The 18,132-nt window shown below is 47.9% G+C and overlaps 1 protein-coding gene across 2 annotated transcripts; it reads left to right on the top strand.

Moving 5' to 3' along the window:
- Positions 1-6,713: 6,713 nt before the first annotated feature.
- PDP2 (pyruvate dehydrogenase phosphatase catalytic subunit 2) lies at positions 6,714-13,947 on the top strand. 2 transcript variants are annotated; one of them, XM_064489093.1, is made up of 2 exons: positions 6,714-6,835; positions 9,051-13,947. In XM_064489093.1, the coding sequence occupies exon 2, from the start codon at positions 9,058-9,060 to the stop codon at positions 10,645-10,647; it is 1,590 nt and encodes a 529-aa protein (XP_064345163.1). In that variant the 5' UTR covers positions 6,714-6,835; positions 9,051-9,057; the 3' UTR covers positions 10,648-13,947. The 2 variants fall into 2 exon arrangements, with proteins under 2 accessions (XP_064345163.1, XP_064345162.1); XM_064489092.1 differs by having other exon boundaries at positions 6,723-6,835; positions 9,004-13,947.
- Positions 13,948-18,132: the final 4,185 nt, after the last annotated feature.

Genomic DNA, 18,132 nt, shown 5'->3' with positions numbered 1-18,132 from the left:
CTTACGTGGACCACCCCAAAACTCCTCCCTCAGAGGACACCACCAGGACCTACATTTTCCTGGGCCCTGCATGTACATCTGCTCAGTTGCTCTAGGCCTCTCAGGAACTTCACCCCCCAATAGACATAAGGGGTCCCTTCAGCTGCAGCCCCTACAGGAAACTCCATGGGCCAAAAACCTATCTAAGCCACACACTGAAAGTATTATAGGGCCCTCACATGTGTAATTAGATATAAAAACAACACTAAACTGACAGGTAACTATAAAGAAGGTAAATATAATTCTGATTTCTCTCATTAGGCTTTAACTTTAATGAACTATTAAGTAACAAATTATTTTAAAGCACCTTCCTCTGGTGCCACTGAGAACGTGCTCCATGTCTGTGGTGTGACCCACCAGTGAACATGACCCATGGACTGACTCATTTAATTAGACCCAAGACCTTTTAAGGTGAGCACCATTCTTATTCTCATCTGGCAATTGAGTTACTGAATTGATTAAGATACTTGCTCCAGGTCACATAGCGGGAGTTGCTGGGACCAGGATTGGCCTAAATCCACAGCCAAGGCAAAGACACTGCTCTCTAGGCCCCTTAAAATGCATTCAGCCTTCCCATCACTGACAGTTCTTCGTGCTAAGCACTGTGGAGAGAAGCGCGCACACACACACACACTCTCCCTCCACCAGCTCTAGGAAGCCAGTCATTCAGTCGCTTCCCACAGTGTACTTACGCTCCCTTGTGGCCACGTGTAGGTTGGTTCCTGGTCCATCCCAGCCAGCGATCCATGAGCAGGGGCCGAGCCCAGCTGTGCTGGGAAAGAAACTTGCCCAGCAGGTTACTACTTGTTAAAACATTTAAAACATTTTTTTGCTATTGTTGGTGCTCCTGCTTCACTGGCATCCTAAGCTATTGCTTCCTTTGCTGCCCAGGGGGTCCAGCATCGGGTGGAGCAGGCAGCTAGCCACTCAGTGCCACTGAGACCACTGGGCTATTGGGGAGAGGGCATACATGGAGGTCTGGGGCAGTGGCCCCACTGTTCCTCAAAGGTACAGAGGATAGAGGAGGGCATTCCAGGCAGGGGAATAACAGGGACAAAGTCCTGGAGGTAGTTATATGGAACTGAAGTTGCATTTGGGGAAAAAGCTGAATTAAATTTGACCCAGTCTCCAGCATGGCTGGGGGTTGGGGTACCCTGATTACAGTGACAGGTCCTAGTTTTTTAGACAGAAATAGCTCCAGAGTCAAGGAAAGGAGGACAGCTCTGCTTCAACGCCCCCGTGTGCTCTCCCCTGCCCCCATTCTGTAGTCACTGCACAGCTGGGGGAGGGCCCCCCACCAACATACATGGGAATGGCTGCCCTCATTCAGCTGATGGAGCAACACAGGCTCTAAATCCAGCGGAGGCCCCTTGCCCAAGTCATGTATCCAACTAATGGCAGTGCTGGGTTCTCGTGCCTGCCTGACCCTGGCCCGGCCTCAAATCACCACATTACACAGGGCGCCCTCTGAGAGCCAAAGGCACCTCTTCTCTTTTGGAAAACAAAAAGCTCAGGAGCTTGACAATTCATAAATGAGCCCCCAGGCCACAGTGCCACACTGGTCCTCAGCAGGGAAGAAAAAAAATATCCAGTCTATGGATTCTCAGCCTTCCATGAGAAGTGAGGTGTTCAGATGGAGGCTACTGACTGGTTAAAGTATATTTGGTTTTCCATGAGTGTGTTTGAAATGCACCAGCCCTGCATGGTCCACTGGGGGACCAGGCTCAGAAAAGACACATACATTGTTAGCACCCACGGAGATGAAGTTCCTATTTAAATTATAGTCTTTACCTAAAGATGGCTAAACAAAAACACAGTATAGTGAGAGGGTAACCATCTTCCCCAGACAGTGTACAGGGGCTCTCCTTCTGGCTTTGGAGAAGCCCAAACTAGCCCCTCAGGCTACCAAATGTAGATAAGAAGCTTCTAGGAATGTGGCTTGGCTGCAAGTCCAGACAGCAGGGCCCAGACCTCTCTCAGCCACCAGCTTAAAGTGGGGTCCCAGGGGGACCTGGCAAAATCAGTTTAGGTCTCCAGACTCTATTTTGCTTTTTCCAAGAATGGATATATGGGTGGGCATCTCATGAAGTACATGGATTTTGCCAGATGTGACTAGCTTTTACAGCAAAAAGGAGGTTCGTGGTGAAATGTTTGGAATTGCTGCAATGAAGTTGGATGAATACTTTTTACTGCATGATCTTTCAGCGCCTAGACTAAGCCGCTGTTCACTGTAAATCTTTCCCAGGGCAGAGTAGTATGGATGTGGTCCTTTTCTCTCAGAACATTTTCTGGGATTGTATTCCAAGGGGCACACTGTAGGAAAGCATGGCTGAGATACTCCTTCAAATTCTCTTCAGCCCTAGCCCAAGGGCTGGAGATGCGACAGGCAGCCCTGGCCATAAAATTCAAGCCCTTCCCTTGGTTGGCAAGGCCAGGACCTTTGTCCCTCTTATTTTCTTTCCACAGAATGCTGTCTCCCAGATACTGCCAGGCTCACTCCTTAACTTCCTCAAAGCCTATCTTATCAGATAACCCTTCCTTATTCTTCCATCTAAAATAGCAGTCTCCCTCACACCATATACAAAAATTAACTCAAAATGGCTTAAAGGCATTAGACAAGACACTATAAACCTTTTAGAAGAAAACATAGGCAAAACATTATCAGACATAAATCTCAGCACTGTTCTAGTGAAACAGGAAGGGGGCAGGGCACAGTCATTCAAGGAATGATACAGAAATTAACAACAAAATGGTGGAAGATTCAACCCCAGTAGGCCTTGAGGCTCAAGATGGTGGGAGATTTGGCTTCTAGTAGACCTTGAGCTCCATTATACATCCATTGTAATATATTAACATGGTGAATAACATGCCCACAGGTGCCACGACAGTCCCAAGGCTGGCCATAAAAGGTCAAAGAGTGGGAAATGGCCAACTTCTTGGGAATCCCAGCCCCTTCCTCAGGGTAGTTAGACTGGTCCTTCCACTTATTAGCATATGAAGCCACCAAGCCCATTAAAACTGGCAACAGGGTGCCTTGTGGCTGCTGCCCTCTCTCTCTTCGGAGAAGGCCCACACTCTGTCTATGGAGTGTGTACCTACTTTTACTCTGAGCACCCAACCCCCACACCTTGTGGCCTTTCTCTTGCCTTTCAATGTATCTCTCTGAATAAATCTACCTTTACTCAACTGTGGCTCGCTCTTGAATTCTTTCCTGCGTGAAGCCAAGGACCCACACTTGGCGGGGCACATCCCAGGGTGACCTGGTACACAGCCTTTCTCATGCCCCACATCTGTTTTCCTGCAACACACCCACCAACCCAGCCTGAAAAGGGCGCCCTTAGGGGCCTCCACAGGAGTGGCGGGAGGGGACCCACAGTCTCCTGGAGAATCACCTGCGCAGAGTAGCACTGGCCTGCGCTGTGAGGGAAAGAACAGGAAGCCATGCTTGGAGGTGGGGGCGGTGCTCCAGGGCTGTCTCCCAACTTCCTCCTCTTCCTCACACTAGATCCCTAGAGCTGTTCTTCAGCTTCTCTCCAAATTTACTTTCGAGAAAGGATATGTCATTGGCAACATGGAGTGCAAATGACAATGCCAAGGCCCACGCAACTGCCCTCTCCAAGCAGTTCTACGTAGGCCCCACAGGCTCTGCGGGATGAAGTGGCTGGCCCAGGATCACACAGAGTGGGGCCTTGGGCTCGGGCCTCCAGGGTGACGGAAAATTCCTGGCCCGCCAGTGAATAAGGTCTGAGTGAGGATGGGTGTAGGATGGTGGTGGCAAAGGGAATGATTAGTTGGAGGTCACAGGAAAAGGTGTCCCTCTGGCCTAGATCATCTCAGCCTTAGGTGCAGCTGTTCCCTCAGGCAGGTGAAAAAGATGGACTTGTGTTTGGAGAAACCTTAAAGGGACAGAAACACAGGTCATGTTTCCCCCAAAGGCTCTACTGAAGGGCAATTTTTAGCTTGGCTTTATGAGCTAGGAGCTTAACATAACTATTGTGAGGCCTCCTGACAACCCAGTAAGTCTGTCAGTGCTGTTGCTTCAGGCCAGGATTCAGAGGGCTGAGGGAGGACTTGCATTTTTCAAAAATTCCTAAGCCTTTTTCATGAGCATCCTCAAGACTTGCCGCTTTGCAGGGATCGGTAACCATTCTCTCTGAAGGAAAGGGAGGTAGTGGAGGGGGGTGCACATGCGTGGGCCCCTGTGTGTGGTCAGCTTGGGAGAGGACAGTGCCAGGGAAAGTCACCTGCTTGGCTAAAAGGTGATGAAGTTAAATCACTTGATTTGGAATGGCACTGGTCCCTGGGACAACTGTATCAGGGCACAAACGTGCTCCGATCAGCAAGAAGGCTTTTCTGGGCTTATTCAGCTGCCTTGGGAAGCAATGATGCCACAGAAACACTCCAAGGGTGCGCTCACATTGGCAAAGAAGAAAGACATCTGAGGTTTTCATAAACTCTCCCAGATATCAGGCCAGATGTTATCATTTCAACAGTTAGGCAAAAACTTGCTGCCACCTTCTCAGTTCCTCTTGACACAAGGTCGTCTTCAAATGCAGCTTTCCTAACTTTCCATAGATGGTCTTACCTGTGTTCTTAAGCATCAGAGTTTGGCCAGAATCATCTCAGAAATCTATCTTCCTGCACCCATCTCTCCTCTGACTGCTTTTAAAATACAGTTTTGCTTCTTTTTTTTCTGATTATACAACATATCATACCAGATGGGGTCATGTATATGTATGGTTATTTTAGAAAACGTGTAAAGTTTACCTTTGGCTGTCTCTTTAGGATAAATTAAAAGAAGTAGAATTAGTGGATCTGAGATCTGTCCCACGGAGCAGCCTCAATTTACACTGCCACCTGCCAAGATGGCAATAATGCCCACTCACCAACATTAGGTATTAATCACTTTTCAGTGTTCGTTGGGTTGATTGGCAAAAATCAGTATCTCGTTTTAACTCACATTTGCTAGGTTTTGAGTGAGGCGGAGTATTTTTACATATTTTCTTGGAAAATGACAGCTGAGCTGCTGCTTTCCATTTCTCAAGGGAGAGATAAGTCCTTTGCCTTCACTTTTTTCTAGTAAAAAAAGATTTCTTGTCTTTTTTTGACAAGGAAGCCTTGGGAGACCGGGTAGGGTTCTTGGGCTGGCCATCATGTGTAGGCTAACTGAGCTGGTTATGTAACCTTTAAACAAAAGTTCTGGTGCACACAAAATCCTCAAGGGTGCATTTTTCTTTGGAAGTGCTGTGTGTGGTAACTGAGAAAAACTCAGTGGTTTCTGACTAAGCAAAATGATATAATTTTCTCAGGAAATTGTGGTGGGGGCAGCCATCTGTGTGTCTCCAATAGTCAGTCCAGGGTGCTTACACATTGTAAGCACCAATTAGTGTCTGCCGATTGAGTAAATTATGCTGTCTCTATCCTGAAGGATGACTCTCTATAACCCCAAATGATCTATACCAAAAAAAAAAAAATTGCACTCATTTATTTAGAATCTCTTGGAGTTATTTTTAGTGTAAACCTAAAATGGCCCTCTCAATATCCAGGAAGAGAGATATTGCAAATTCTGACTTACTGGTAGAACTTCTAGAAAGGGCCAAGAATGAGTGCTGGCATGAATATCATATCAGGGGCAAGTCTGACAGGAACCATTTTATGGCAGGTACGTCCTTGGATCCAGCTGAGCTGGCCAGGCTCTCCAGGTAAGCCTGTGTGTCTTCCTTCCAGAAGACCACATTTTCAGGGCTCTAAGTGGCCTTTTCTGGTCGTCTCCTATTTTTCTCTGCCTCCAGGGAAGGACTGCACTTGATTTACCAGTTAATGGAAGAGTTCTATTCCCACAATGGAAGGGACTGAGGGAATATCTGGTGTCCTACTTTTCAGCTTTTCTCAACCTACCAGCCACTAACTACTGTAACTGTCAGGGGCCATGCCAAGGCCCATGGATGTGGGGAGCCAATGAAGAGTTTAGCGCAGCAATTTGAGTTGTAGAAGGTTCACTATACCTGCTCTGAAGAGGAAGAGCCAGCGAGGGCCAAGCTTAAGTCAAGGAGGGAGACCAGATGACAGAATTAGAAATAAAGTGGTAGAGTAGCTAAAGGCAAATGTTTGGACTGCAGAGATATTTGGGAGATGAGATTAACAGGATTAGATAACTGACAAAAGAAAGGTAGGGTTGAGGGGAGAGGAATCAAAATGACTCCCAGACTTGGGGCGTGGGTTTGGCAGGTTTGGCAAAAGGATGAATTCCGGGCAAACTGAGTTTAAAGAGTACAAGGGCCTCCAGAAGGAGACCTCCAAGTGGATATGTAAAAGTGTGGCGCCTGGGAGAGGGGTCTGGACTGGTCAGCACAGCAATGGAGAGGAAGCCATGGAGTATTATTAACAGTGAGGAATGGGAGAGCCTGCGGGGTTTAGGGTGTGCAGAATAGGGGCGGTCACGTGGTGTGGTGCTCGATCACATGGCTGCCTGGTTCCGAAGTCCCGCGCCCAGCCTACCCACAGAGCCCCGGGGGTGGGTGGGGGTGGGCGGGGGTGGGCGAGGGAGAGTGGGGAGGAACCGGATTTGGCGCCTCTGGGTTCCGCCCCCTAGCCCTCCTCCGCCATTGGGCAACTCCGCTGTCCGTCAAGGGCCCGCCTCCGCAGATTAACCAATAAAAGCTTGCGAGAGGCTGCTTCCTTGAGCAGGATCAGTACGAGGTCCGTTCAGGGAGGCGAGTCCAGGGTGGCGGCAGCCGAAGCACTGTATGTGGTCGCGGAATTGAAGGGACCGACCCGGCGGCCTTGGCACAAGCAGGTGAGTGGCGGGCGAGGGTCCAAGGTAGGGAACGGGACGAGCGTAGAATGTGAAAACCTCTAACCTTTCCGGGCCTTGCCCGCGCCAGGTCCACTCCGGCCCGCGGCATCCGCTCAGGTGATGGGGTGGAGAGCCGAGGTAAGGTGAGGGGGCGGGGCCGCGGCGGACTGGGAAGAGCGGTGGCCACAACTACCGTCACCCCTCTTTCGCGCACGCGCCACGTGGGCTCGTGGCCTCTCGGAGAATACTTGGCTGCGTACCGAGACACCCGCACTAGCAGTTTGAGCCCTTGGAACACCCCTGTGAGCTCGGCATCTCGACTTAATTCCCTTAATTTCTAGGCTGGATGGGAAGCTGGGGCTCAGGCACGTGGCCTCGCCAGGGTTTGAGGGAGATCTGGCTTGGTGGACTCCGGAGGCCGCGCTCTTATCTATAAGGCTGTGGGTCAGAGACTTGATTTTAGAACCTGTTTTCTTTAGATACGCGAAATTGGGTCTGGGCTGTGGCAAGTCGCCTTGCGTCCGGCATTGCTGCCCGGCTTCTCTGCAGGGCTTGAGGAGGTAGCTGGGGAGGCGCCCTCTGCGCGCCCTGACGGACTGCTCCTGCCCCTAGTTTAGCGGCGTGGGCTGGGGAGAGAGAGGGAGTCCTAAAGTGTGGGAGCTCTGGATACCCCAACCGACAAACTTGAGGAGGGCAGGATTCATAAACGAAATCCGAAAACACGTGGAAATGCTCCTCCTCCCTGGTCACCAGAGAAAATAGAAATTAGAGCAGCTTTTTTTTTTGTCTAAAGAAAATTATCACCAGAAGCTGTTGAAGGTACTAGGAAACTGTTTCCTTCATGCCCTGTGGAGGCAGATTTGAACCTTCTGGAAATCAGTTTGGCAGTATGAGTCTACACCATTTGACCTACTGATTCTAGCCTTGGAAAATAAGTAGGTTAAAACCTAAGTGAGGAAAAGGTTGATGAATTAAGCATTGCAGTTTGGTGTTTTATAAATAGCCACTGAAAACTACCTTTAAATCCCCAGTGATACACCTAAGGATAGAAGTAATAATACCCTTTTTGGAGTGGAAGGATTATATTTCATTAAATCCTCACAAAACTTTGTGAAACTAGTATTCCCACTGCACTGATGGACAGCTGGAGCTCAGGCAAGTGAGGTAGTGTGTCTGATGCTAGACAGCTAGTCTCATACTTCAGTGTGCTTTGGGGCCTCTGGAATTGCCATGTTTAGCCAGTGTTTGAGGGCTTGTTGTACCAGGTACAGGGCTGGGCACTGGAGAGCCACTGGTGAGTAAAGACAGCCATGGTTCCTGAATTTATGGAGCATGCAAACATATATATATATATATATATATATATATATATATATGTATATATATGGATTTATAGATATATAGATAGATAGATAGATAAGCTCTGGCCAGTTTTATTAAAGAAAATTGTTTTGCATGATTTACTTTTCACATAGCTTCTAATCACCTGGATCCATGATAGCCAATGTGCACTCTGTAGTATTTTCTACATGCTATTCCCAATTCAATATTATTGCCACCACTATTGTCCAGTAGTAATGGACCCAGTTTCGGCCAACATGGTGGGGTACTCTATTTCAGATTTCCTCAAGGCTGGGCAGTTGTTGGCAAGGATGACGAGGTTCACTTTGCCTCGTCTGATCATTTTCAGAGTCCGCTTGTACCCCAGTACATACCTTCCACTCCACTTTCCCTAACAAGTGAAGCCTAGTGTTGATCCGACTCCAGCGACTTTTCCGTCTTCTTTGCTGCCACTGTCTTCCTGCCTTAGGTGCTAGATGTCCCCCAACCAAGAGCAGCCACCAAGATGGCCAGGGAGTAAGAAAGAGAGCTTACATTTATGCAAACACTTAACACCTACTGGTGAGTGTGAACCCCGGAGCTTGGCACTGGGCTCTGGCAAGGAAAAGGATTTGGGAAGAAGGAAAGGGGGCCCTTGGGAAAAGCCCTCTGTGATTCTGTAAGAGCAGAGGTTTTAAAACCCTGATTTCTACATTTGCTGGAATGTGTTTATATGTTACAGTAGGAGGTAGGGAGACTTGCTTAAGTATTTTGAGATTAACCGACTTTCAGAAGTCAGTATTTTTAAAAAATTAAATTTAAAAGTTTCTTAAACTCTTAATTTCCAGGTTTAAAGAAAAAACTTTTTGCTGAAGAAACACATTTTCTTGTACAGTTTCAGAATGTCAAGTACTGTGTCCTACTGGATTTTAAATTCTGCAAGGAACAGCATTGCCACATTACGAGGAGGACAACGTTTATATACAAGATGTGCCTCAAATAGGGATAAATCAAAATGGAGGCTCTCTGCCTGGGGACCAGCTACCCTAAAAAACAGTGCCCCGTGTGGTGGCTTTGCTCTGCAGAAAGCCTACAGACACATGTCAACAGAAGAAGATTTTCACTTGCAGCTCAGCCCTGAGCAGGTAAATGAGGTGCTGCGAGCCGGTGAGTTGGCCCACAAGATTCTTGACCTCATTAATGGAGTCCCAAATTCGGTGCTGCAATTTGAGAGCAACCAGCTGGCTGCCAATTCCCCGGTGGAGGACCGGCGAGGTGTAGCCTCCTGCCTACAAACCAACGGGCTGATGTTTGGCATCTTCGATGGACATGGTGGCCACGCCTGTGCTCAAGCAGTGAGTGAGAGGCTCTTCTACTACGTGGCAGTGTCACTGATGTCCCAGCAGACCCTGGAACAGATGGAGGGGGCGATGGAAAGCATGAAGCCCCTGCTGCCCATTCTGCAGTGGCTCAAGCACCCAGGGGACAGTATCTACAAGGATGTCACATCAGTGCACCTTGATCACCTCCGTGTCTACTGGCAGGAGCTGCTTGACCTGCACATGGAAATGGGGCTGAACATTGAGGAAGCATTGATGTACTCCTTCCAGAGACTGGATTCTGACATCTCGCTAGAGATCCAGGTCCCCCTGGAAGATGAGATGACCAGGAACCTTTCACTACAGGTTGCTTTCTCTGGGGCAACAGCTTGTATGGCCCACGTCGACGGAGTTCACTTGCATGTGGCAAATGCTGGTGACTGCCGGGCCATCCTTGGTGTCCAAGAGGACAATGGCATATGGTCTTGTCTGCCCCTCACCCGGGACCACAATGCCTGGAACCCAACCGAACTGTCACGGCTAAAGAGGGAGCATCCTGAGTCAGAGGACAGGACAGTCATCATGGACAACAGGCTGCTGGGCGTCCTCATGCCCTGCAGGGCATTTGGGGACGTCCAGCTGAAGTGGAGTAAAGAGCTGCAGCGCAGCGTCCTGGAGAGTGGCTTTGACACCGAGGCCCTCAACATTTACCAGTTCACCCCCCCCCACTACTATACTCCCCCTTACCTGACAGCTAGGCCTGAGGTCACATACCACAGGCTGAGGCCCCAGGATAAGTTCCTTGTGCTCGCCTCAGATGGCCTATGGGATGTGCTGGGCAATGAGGATGTGGTGAGGCTGGTGGTGGAGCACTTGGCGGAAGCGGGTCGGCACAAGCCCGACCTGGCCCAGAGACCTGCCAATCTGGGACTCATGCAGAGCCTGCTGCTGCAGAGGAAAGCCCAAGGGCTCCATGCTGCTGACCAAAACGCAGCCACACGTCTGATCAGATACGCCATAGGAAGCAACGAGTATGGGGAGTTGGAGCCGGAGCGGCTGACAGCGATGCTGACTTTACCGGAGGATTTGGCGAGGATGTACAGGGATGATATCACCGTCACGGTGGTGTATTTTAACTCAGACTCAATTGATGCATATTACAAGGGGAGTTAAGAGTCTCCCATCCTATTGCCAAGGTTAACTTAAATGTCTTCTCAGACATTTTCACTTACTCTCAAGCTGGCTATCTAAACCTTATCGTTAAAAGGGCAGGAAAATGTAGCTTGCTTGGCTAATGTGAGGAAAGAACAGTCTAGATATAAAAACAAGAGCTGTGATTTTATGTCCCTGCCTCTGCGTGTTTGGTCACCTCTTCCACACAGAGAGGGCAGAGTACAGAGACCATAGCATTGGGTTGGGCTCATGTAACCCAAGTCCTTTTATAAAGACACTGTTGTTAAACTGTGTCAGCCTGAGCCTTCGAAGGGTAAACTGAATCATGATTCTAAGAATATGAAGAACTTCAGGATCTCCTGAAGTCTTGCTGCAAAACCTGTAAACTTGATAATTCTCAATTCACAATCATGGACTTTTAAGACTATGAAGGGAGGTTTTGTTTATTTGAGGTTACTAATGACCTAGGATTACAAAGCATATAACAGAATACTTTTCTATGCAATGTCCTAACTTTTGTGTGTGTGATTTTACTTGTGAAAACATTTTGTAATGCTGCTTTCAAGTTCTGATTTAGTTTATTTTAAAGCTGAGTCCTCAAGCTTCCAAACAGGACTGCTGTAAGCAAGCATGCTTGGAATGACTTGTGTTGGTTTTCAGCTGAGGGTGAAGGCGGCTAGGCCTCTGGACCAGCTGAATTTACTTGTGCAGCTTTGGGCCCTTCCTCTGAGTCCCACCCCCTGAACCATACTAGGAGGTAACTTCTGTCTGAGCCTTAATTCCTGGCCTTTCTTGCATAGTAAAATTTCCTCCAGGGTTTAGTAAACCCTCTGCAGATTTACTCATAGCACTTAACCTTTCTGATTATATGTCTCAAACATTCTTCTAATTCCACCTAATATTCCTTCCCTTCTCTGCTATGCTGAACTCCCTCACCCTGCTGCTGACTGTGCAATACTGTCTAGAAAGAATGCTCCCAGTTCCAGTGGTTGCAGGGCAGGAGAAAATTCAAGATTGCATGCAGTAGCTGTGACAGTTGAGGCAAGACTTATGGCTTGGATTATGCAGTGGATTGTGGACTTTGACTCAGTCTGAATCTGGAGAGATCTGAAAATAGTTGCTTAACCAGGGCTCCCTAGCTGCATCCTGAGGGGCAGTGGGGAGGAGGGAGGAGTGAGATGTGTCAGATGGGACACTTGCCCTTAGACTGTGGGCTAAATGGCCATTGCTACTCCTCAGAAACTAGACCTGATTTAGTACAGGATTTGGGGCAAAAATAAATGTAACCTGTAATGGCTTCCATGGGCTGCACTGACTGTGTTTATTTGAAAATTAAACCTTGTGGATCCTTTTTTGGGGGATGAATTTCATGGTCTGAATTGGTGTAGCACATTTAAACAATAGGAAATGTGTCCCTAAATGGATTCACTGATATAATCCCACAAAACTATACTTGTATATTCCTGCACTGTCTTTGTTGATCCCTCTCCTCATCTCACCCCCTCGAGCCACCCACTGAAAGGAAAGCAAATAGCTAGGTTTGACTTCCTCATTTTTGTTCACATTTAGGACATTCAAGAGTTGGGAAACTTTTAGCCTAGGGATGTTTCCCCATGCATTTTCTAGTGCAACTGTTTTAGTGACAAAGTCTCTTTTGAGTGCTTAAGCCTTGTTCTTTTTATTCTGAAACCATCCACAGTCCTTCTGATCTCCTAGATCTCAACTCAGAAATAAAACAGGAATCACCGTCATTCAGATGGTGCGAAGGTTACTAGAGCCAAAGACTGCTTGTCTGACATCCTTTGTTCTTTATGCCAGCGAAACTCTCATTTACCAGGATTTACATTTACCAGGATTATGGAGTGTCTGAGTCCTTTTTGGGAGCCTAGAAGGGGTCATAAATCTATCTGATTAAGTAACTAGTGAGACAGCTGAGAGAATACAGACTTCCCACCTGTTTCTTCAAGTGGATCTGTGTTTTTTCTCAGCCTGATAGAGATGTCCTGCTTTCTGATTGGTATATTGAGAAAGCTCAGTTTATTGTCTGCTTTTTTCCGCTATGAACTCTGTCTGCTCTTTCCATGAATGCCCCAAGGAGCACCCCTTTCTGGTTAAACCCCAGCATGTCTGTCTCCCTGACCACAATTCTGCTGTCACTGGCCTTCCTGAGGTACATGGGCTACCGCTTGAGGACACGGATTTTAGAAGGGGTTAGTGGTACTTGTCAGGTCTTCCAAAAACACTTGTCATTCCATTAATGTAAAGATTTTGATATTGAGACTTCTAAAGTGAACAAAAAAATGCAATCGAATGCTTAATATTTAGGATGTCACTTTTGAACAAAGTATGCTTTGGTGCTTTAAATTGCCTATTTATTATTCTAGGTAAGAAATGTTGGCATACTTTAAATAATGTTTTATAGATAAATAATACAATTCTGCTAATTCTGGAGATTGGTCAAAATGGATGGAGAAGTTCTAAACTCAAGTTAGTATGCTAGATCAAGTTACTTATTCAGTTTTCTGAGATGTTATTTGTAACATTAAAGCTAATTTACTATAATGAAAATGTAAACTTTGAGGTATGTTAATATATAAACATATTTTTCCCAGAAGAATGATTGGCCTAAGCAATCTAGTGTTGGGCCGATCTAGTGTTGGGCACACTGGATAAAATTTAAGTTAGACACAATTGAACTAGCACCTTTTATATATAAGTGAAATATAAACAGTGCAAACTTGAGTTAAGAGAATAATTAGTTGTACAGAACAAGAAAATGTGTGCAGAATGAGTCTGGCTTGACTCATGTTATCAGCCCCTGGTGACCTATTTTTGTTTAGCAATTTCGAGGAAGCCCTAACTTCCCGGTTGAAACCAGAATCTCCTGGAACTGAGCTATCTGAGTTTCATCTTAAGTGGTTCATTTGTCTCTGAACGTGATTCTTTTCCATAGCACACACAAAAAAAAGCCCTGGTGTAGCTTTGGAGCTGGGGAATAAAGGCTGCTAGTGCCTCTTCTCTTGTGAGCTGCCCCGTGCACCACCAAGTGGGAGATGCATTTGGTCTGCAGGGGGACAGCTCCTGAGCAGTCTGAGGTTCTGTCCCCCACGCCTCGGGCACCTGACAGCTCGCCCCCCAGAAAGTATTTCTTACCAGGCAGTTACTTGGGAAAATTATGAACCATGTTCTTTAATTTTTACTGACATTTGTTATTTTAAGCTGTGTACCAATGTGCTATTTGACATTTATTTTCTAACCATGAGAGATATTTAAATAAAACTTACAAATAAAAGAGGCAAAGTGGGTTTCTTTTGGCTTTGAATATTAATCTTTTTAAGGTCCTTAGGGTACTAGATTAGGCTCACCTTTGTTTCACCACCTTTATCTGGCCATGGAAGATTTTAGTTAGTCCCACAAGCCACCCAAAAGAAGTTTTCTCTGCAAATTTTTGGTGACTGCTGACACACAGGAAATTCTGATGTAGTGTTAACCATGTGTGTGGGGAGCTGAAAGGAAGGAAAAGAAAGTAAAGGCTTTTGTTGCGAGGATCTCCACACACAGGGTGAAGGCCTGCTGGGATTTCACATTTAACTGGGCATGTAAAACCAGCTTCTTTATTAATCTTAAATTCAGAGCCAGCTTTGGGGGAAAGGTCTAGGCGGGTACTTAGGTAGAGTTGAGGACCCCACTCCATCATAACCCCACTGACTGAACTTAGCTCGTTGCCTCTGGGCTGATACAGCTAGCTCTTGAGTACTCCAGTGGGTGCTTCTTAAAATGCAATACAACTATTAAGGTATTCACTTTAGTGTGGGCTAGGGTGCTTAAACTGGGCCTTGAGGGGCAGATTTGGAGGTGAGAAAGGTAGCAAAAGGAGTGTCTGAGGTCTGCTAAGGATAACTGGAGGAGCTGTTTCCCTCTTTTTAACAGGATAAAACAGGCCCAGAGGCTGAAACACTTGCCCCAGACACCATGGTAGGGCAGGGATTGGAACCAAGCCCACTGTCCATGCACTTGTCCCAATTCTGGGCTTTTAGAAAGGGATAATAATGCAGGAAAAATCCCATTGCACAATTTTGGCCCTGTGTGGGGTGGGGTGGAGAAGTAGGTGGTGCTGACAAGAAGCTAGATATACTTAACATGCATTCCAATATCCCACTGTTTTGGAACTTGATAAAAATAGAGGGAAAACAGGGAGAATCAAATTTTAAAAATTGAGCTCCTTGGGCTTTTTAACTACGGAAGAAAAAAATGTGTACTGTTCCTTTCACCTCTAGAGCTTTTGTTTCCATTTTACTTTATGCTACTAAATGAGGACCCTCTGAATCATGGGTGGTGGGTGCTCCACATGGCTCCCTCTGGGATGGGTGAGTGGGTAAGCTGGACTTCGGTGGCTTAGTGTCTTTGCTCCATTCACCCCTGACCTTATCTGTTTCACATGGGAGAAGACCTGGCTGGGAGGAGCAAGGAGGGATCGGGGGGGGGGGGGGGGGGCAGAGTTCCAGTTCTGACCTCTGCTGGCAAGGGAATAAGTGAAACTGAGCAGGACCCTGTGGGGTCCTCCTGGACACAAAAGTCACTCTGTGTCCCCTGTTTCTGGTTTGTAGAAAAGGCCATAGTCTCCTAGGCCTTCCTGAGTTCCAAAGAGCAGTCACAATGGGTTACTAATTAGGGAAGTGAGAGAAGGTAGAAACATAGGAAAATCAGTTAACAAGAAAAGTAATGACAATAACTCACTGACAAAAGGAAGTCCTAGTTCCTGCTCGAGGAATGTACATAACAATCTGACACAGATTTCAATAGAGTTGTTCTGCAGGAACTAAGACCCTCCTCCCCCCACCCCGTGGAGGATGGTGATTACATGCTGAGCACAAGCAGCAGACCCCAGACTACTTGGACCAGAAGGTTGATGATTCCCAAAACATCACCTTGTTACCTCACCACCAACCAATCAGAAAGAAGTCAGGCACTCTGCAGCCCTCACCCCAAATGTTGCCTTTAAACACTCTTCCCTGACAGCCATGGGGGAGTTGGGTCTTTTGAGCACAAGCCCCCTGTACTCCTTGCTTGATGCCCTGCAAATAAACACTGTACTTTTCTTCACCACACCCTGGTGTCAGCCAGTGGCCAGCGAGTGGACCCAAGTGTGGCTTACTAACATAATTAGCCAAACATGTTACTTATCCTCACCCCTTGGAAAAGTGATCTGTGGAGGGAATTTCCAAAGCCCAGTCTCTCTCAGATCTTAACTCTCCCTGCCTTCCCAGGATTCTGCAAAGTTCTCACTTATTCCACACCATTCTTCCTGCAGCAGATGAACAGAAGGAACGTCTGTCTAGCTGCTCTGTACAGTCCACCCTGCACACACCTGTGTGCCCCTGGGCCAGACATGCAGAGCTCTCCAGGGACACGCCCGCGACACAGCACAGTGGGGCTAGGGAGGGGCCAGTCCAGGGAAAAGAGCAAGAGGGGTGAAGCTCAGGGGTGGGTCCAGGCCAGGGGTTCTGGGGATGGGCTCAGGGGGTGTTGTAGAAATAGAGGCAGTGAAGGCCGAGGGGAAGTTGGCTAAGTGTGGTGGGTGGGCAAGGAGGAGCCCCTCCGGTGATCTCCATGGATGGGGAAATGAGCAAGGCCATGCAGTGACCTCAGAGAGGACAAGGCTTGTTCTTCATCAGCACAGAGGTAGGGTGGGAGCAGGGCAGAAAGTCCTACCCCAAACCCCCCACTTCCCCTGTGGTGTTACCACCAGGTTCTGTTGGGCATTTGTCTTTGTTTTTCTCCTCCTCCTCATCCCTGTAATGTCAGGCTCAGCCCCCTGTCCTGCTGATTGTAGAATGAAGAAGGAGGGATGGGGGAGGGAGGGATGGATGGATGGATGATCAAGGGAGGAGCAGAGAGGGACCAGCAAAAGAGTGATTAGAGAAGTAGGTGGAAAACTGAGGGCCAGTATGGAAGTGAGGAGAGGGGGTGAGGAGTGTCCAGACCCAGAAAAGACCGTGGGTGTGGCTGGATGAAAATGGACAGTTAGCTAAACAGGATCATTGTGGAAAGGTGAGGGCCAGTGTGTGTTCTCATGTGGGAGTCAGGACACAGGATGGACCTGGATAATGAGGTGGAGGTGGGAAGTCAGCTCTATGAGAAGAGGGTGGCTGAGCTTCTGGGATGACCCTTCCTCTGAAGCAAAGCAGGGTAGTGGAGGGGTGGGGACAGGAAAATGTCATCAACTAGCCAATGTGCTCCTTGACTTGTGGGAAAGGAGGGTATCCATGGGTTCACTTGGGGTTCCAGGGACCTTGCTGACCCTGTACTGGGCTTTGGCAGGAATGAATGGAGGAGCTGGGCCTCATCAGATCTCTGCCTGGTGGCTTGGTCACCAAATCTGAGGACGGCATGACGGGAACACCTGGTAGCACAGGCCCTTTGCTGTGGGATGCTGTGGTTAAACAACGTGAGGTGGGTGGCTGCCCCTAGATGTCGCCATTGGGCCGTGTTGGTGTCAACTGCAGCCCGAGTGGGAGAAACGTGTTCTGGAGATGAAGCCCTGAGGTTCAACCCAAGGCGGAGCAGGGTCTCTGGGGAATGCAGCCTGAAACAGACTTCAGGGACTCTCACCAGACCCTGGAGGTCCTTGGGGCTGGAACCAGTTGGGGGCAGGGAGGAAGGACCTTAACCTGTGGTCGCTCAACCCTGACTCCTGGGGAAGGGGCTGTTGGGATCCCAAGAGAGGTGAGGGAGTGGCTGCTACCTTTTCCGGTCTCCCCCAGTGTGGGTGCTCCCCTGTAGAGGACTACCCTGCACCTCTGAACCCTTCCCACCTCTACCTCTGCTCCCTGCAGCCAGTCCCCACAGCCACCTTCCCACAGCCCGGGGTCCACTCCCTCCTGTCCACCCCATATCCCAGCTCCAAGAATGGTCCAAACCACCTTTATCCTCCCCCCACCCCAAGTAACAGCTGCCCCTTCTGGTCAACTCCATCCAGCACGCAGCAGTCAGAGCGATCTTGGTCAGAATCAGATCTGATCATGTCACTCCCCTGCTCCAAACCCTTCCATGGCTCCCCATCATCCTTGGGAGAAAGCTCAGACTCCTCTCCAGGTGTGTGGAGTCTACACTACAGTCACACATAGAGGAAGGAGTGAGAGAAGAGAAAGTGGTTTTTGTCTTACCCCTCAAGCTGGAGTCACATTTTCTGAGAGGTAGGCCAATGCCCTCATCACCCTTGGGAAGGAGCCTGGAATCGTCCACCTTTTGCTCCTGGTTGTGGTTTTAAGGTTGATCACAATTCTTTGCCACTCCTCTGATCAAGCGGCAGCATCAAATTCTTCTCTTCTTAAATCAGGGCTGGCCTTAGCAACTTGCTTGTAATCAATAAAATACAGGAGAAGTGACACTGGTGATTGACAAAGTTAATGTGCAGCAAAGTTTTGATAGATTGGTGCATCTGATATATAGTTGTTGATAGTTAATTGTATGTGTTAACTTGAT

The sequence above is a fragment of the Camelus dromedarius genome, chromosome 9, assembly GCF_036321535.1.
Source record: "Camelus dromedarius isolate mCamDro1 chromosome 9, mCamDro1.pat, whole genome shotgun sequence".
In the NCBI taxonomy this organism is placed as follows: domain Eukaryota; kingdom Metazoa; phylum Chordata; class Mammalia; order Artiodactyla; family Camelidae; genus Camelus; species Camelus dromedarius.
The sequence above is the reverse complement of the archived record's forward strand: the minus strand, read 5'-3'. Positions and strand labels throughout refer to the sequence as shown.

Excerpts from the sequence above, each read along its gene's own strand:
- PDP2 (XM_064489093.1), top strand. The coding sequence starts at position 9,058 with ATGTCAAGTACTGTGTCCTACTGGATTTTAAATTCTGCAAGGAACAGC.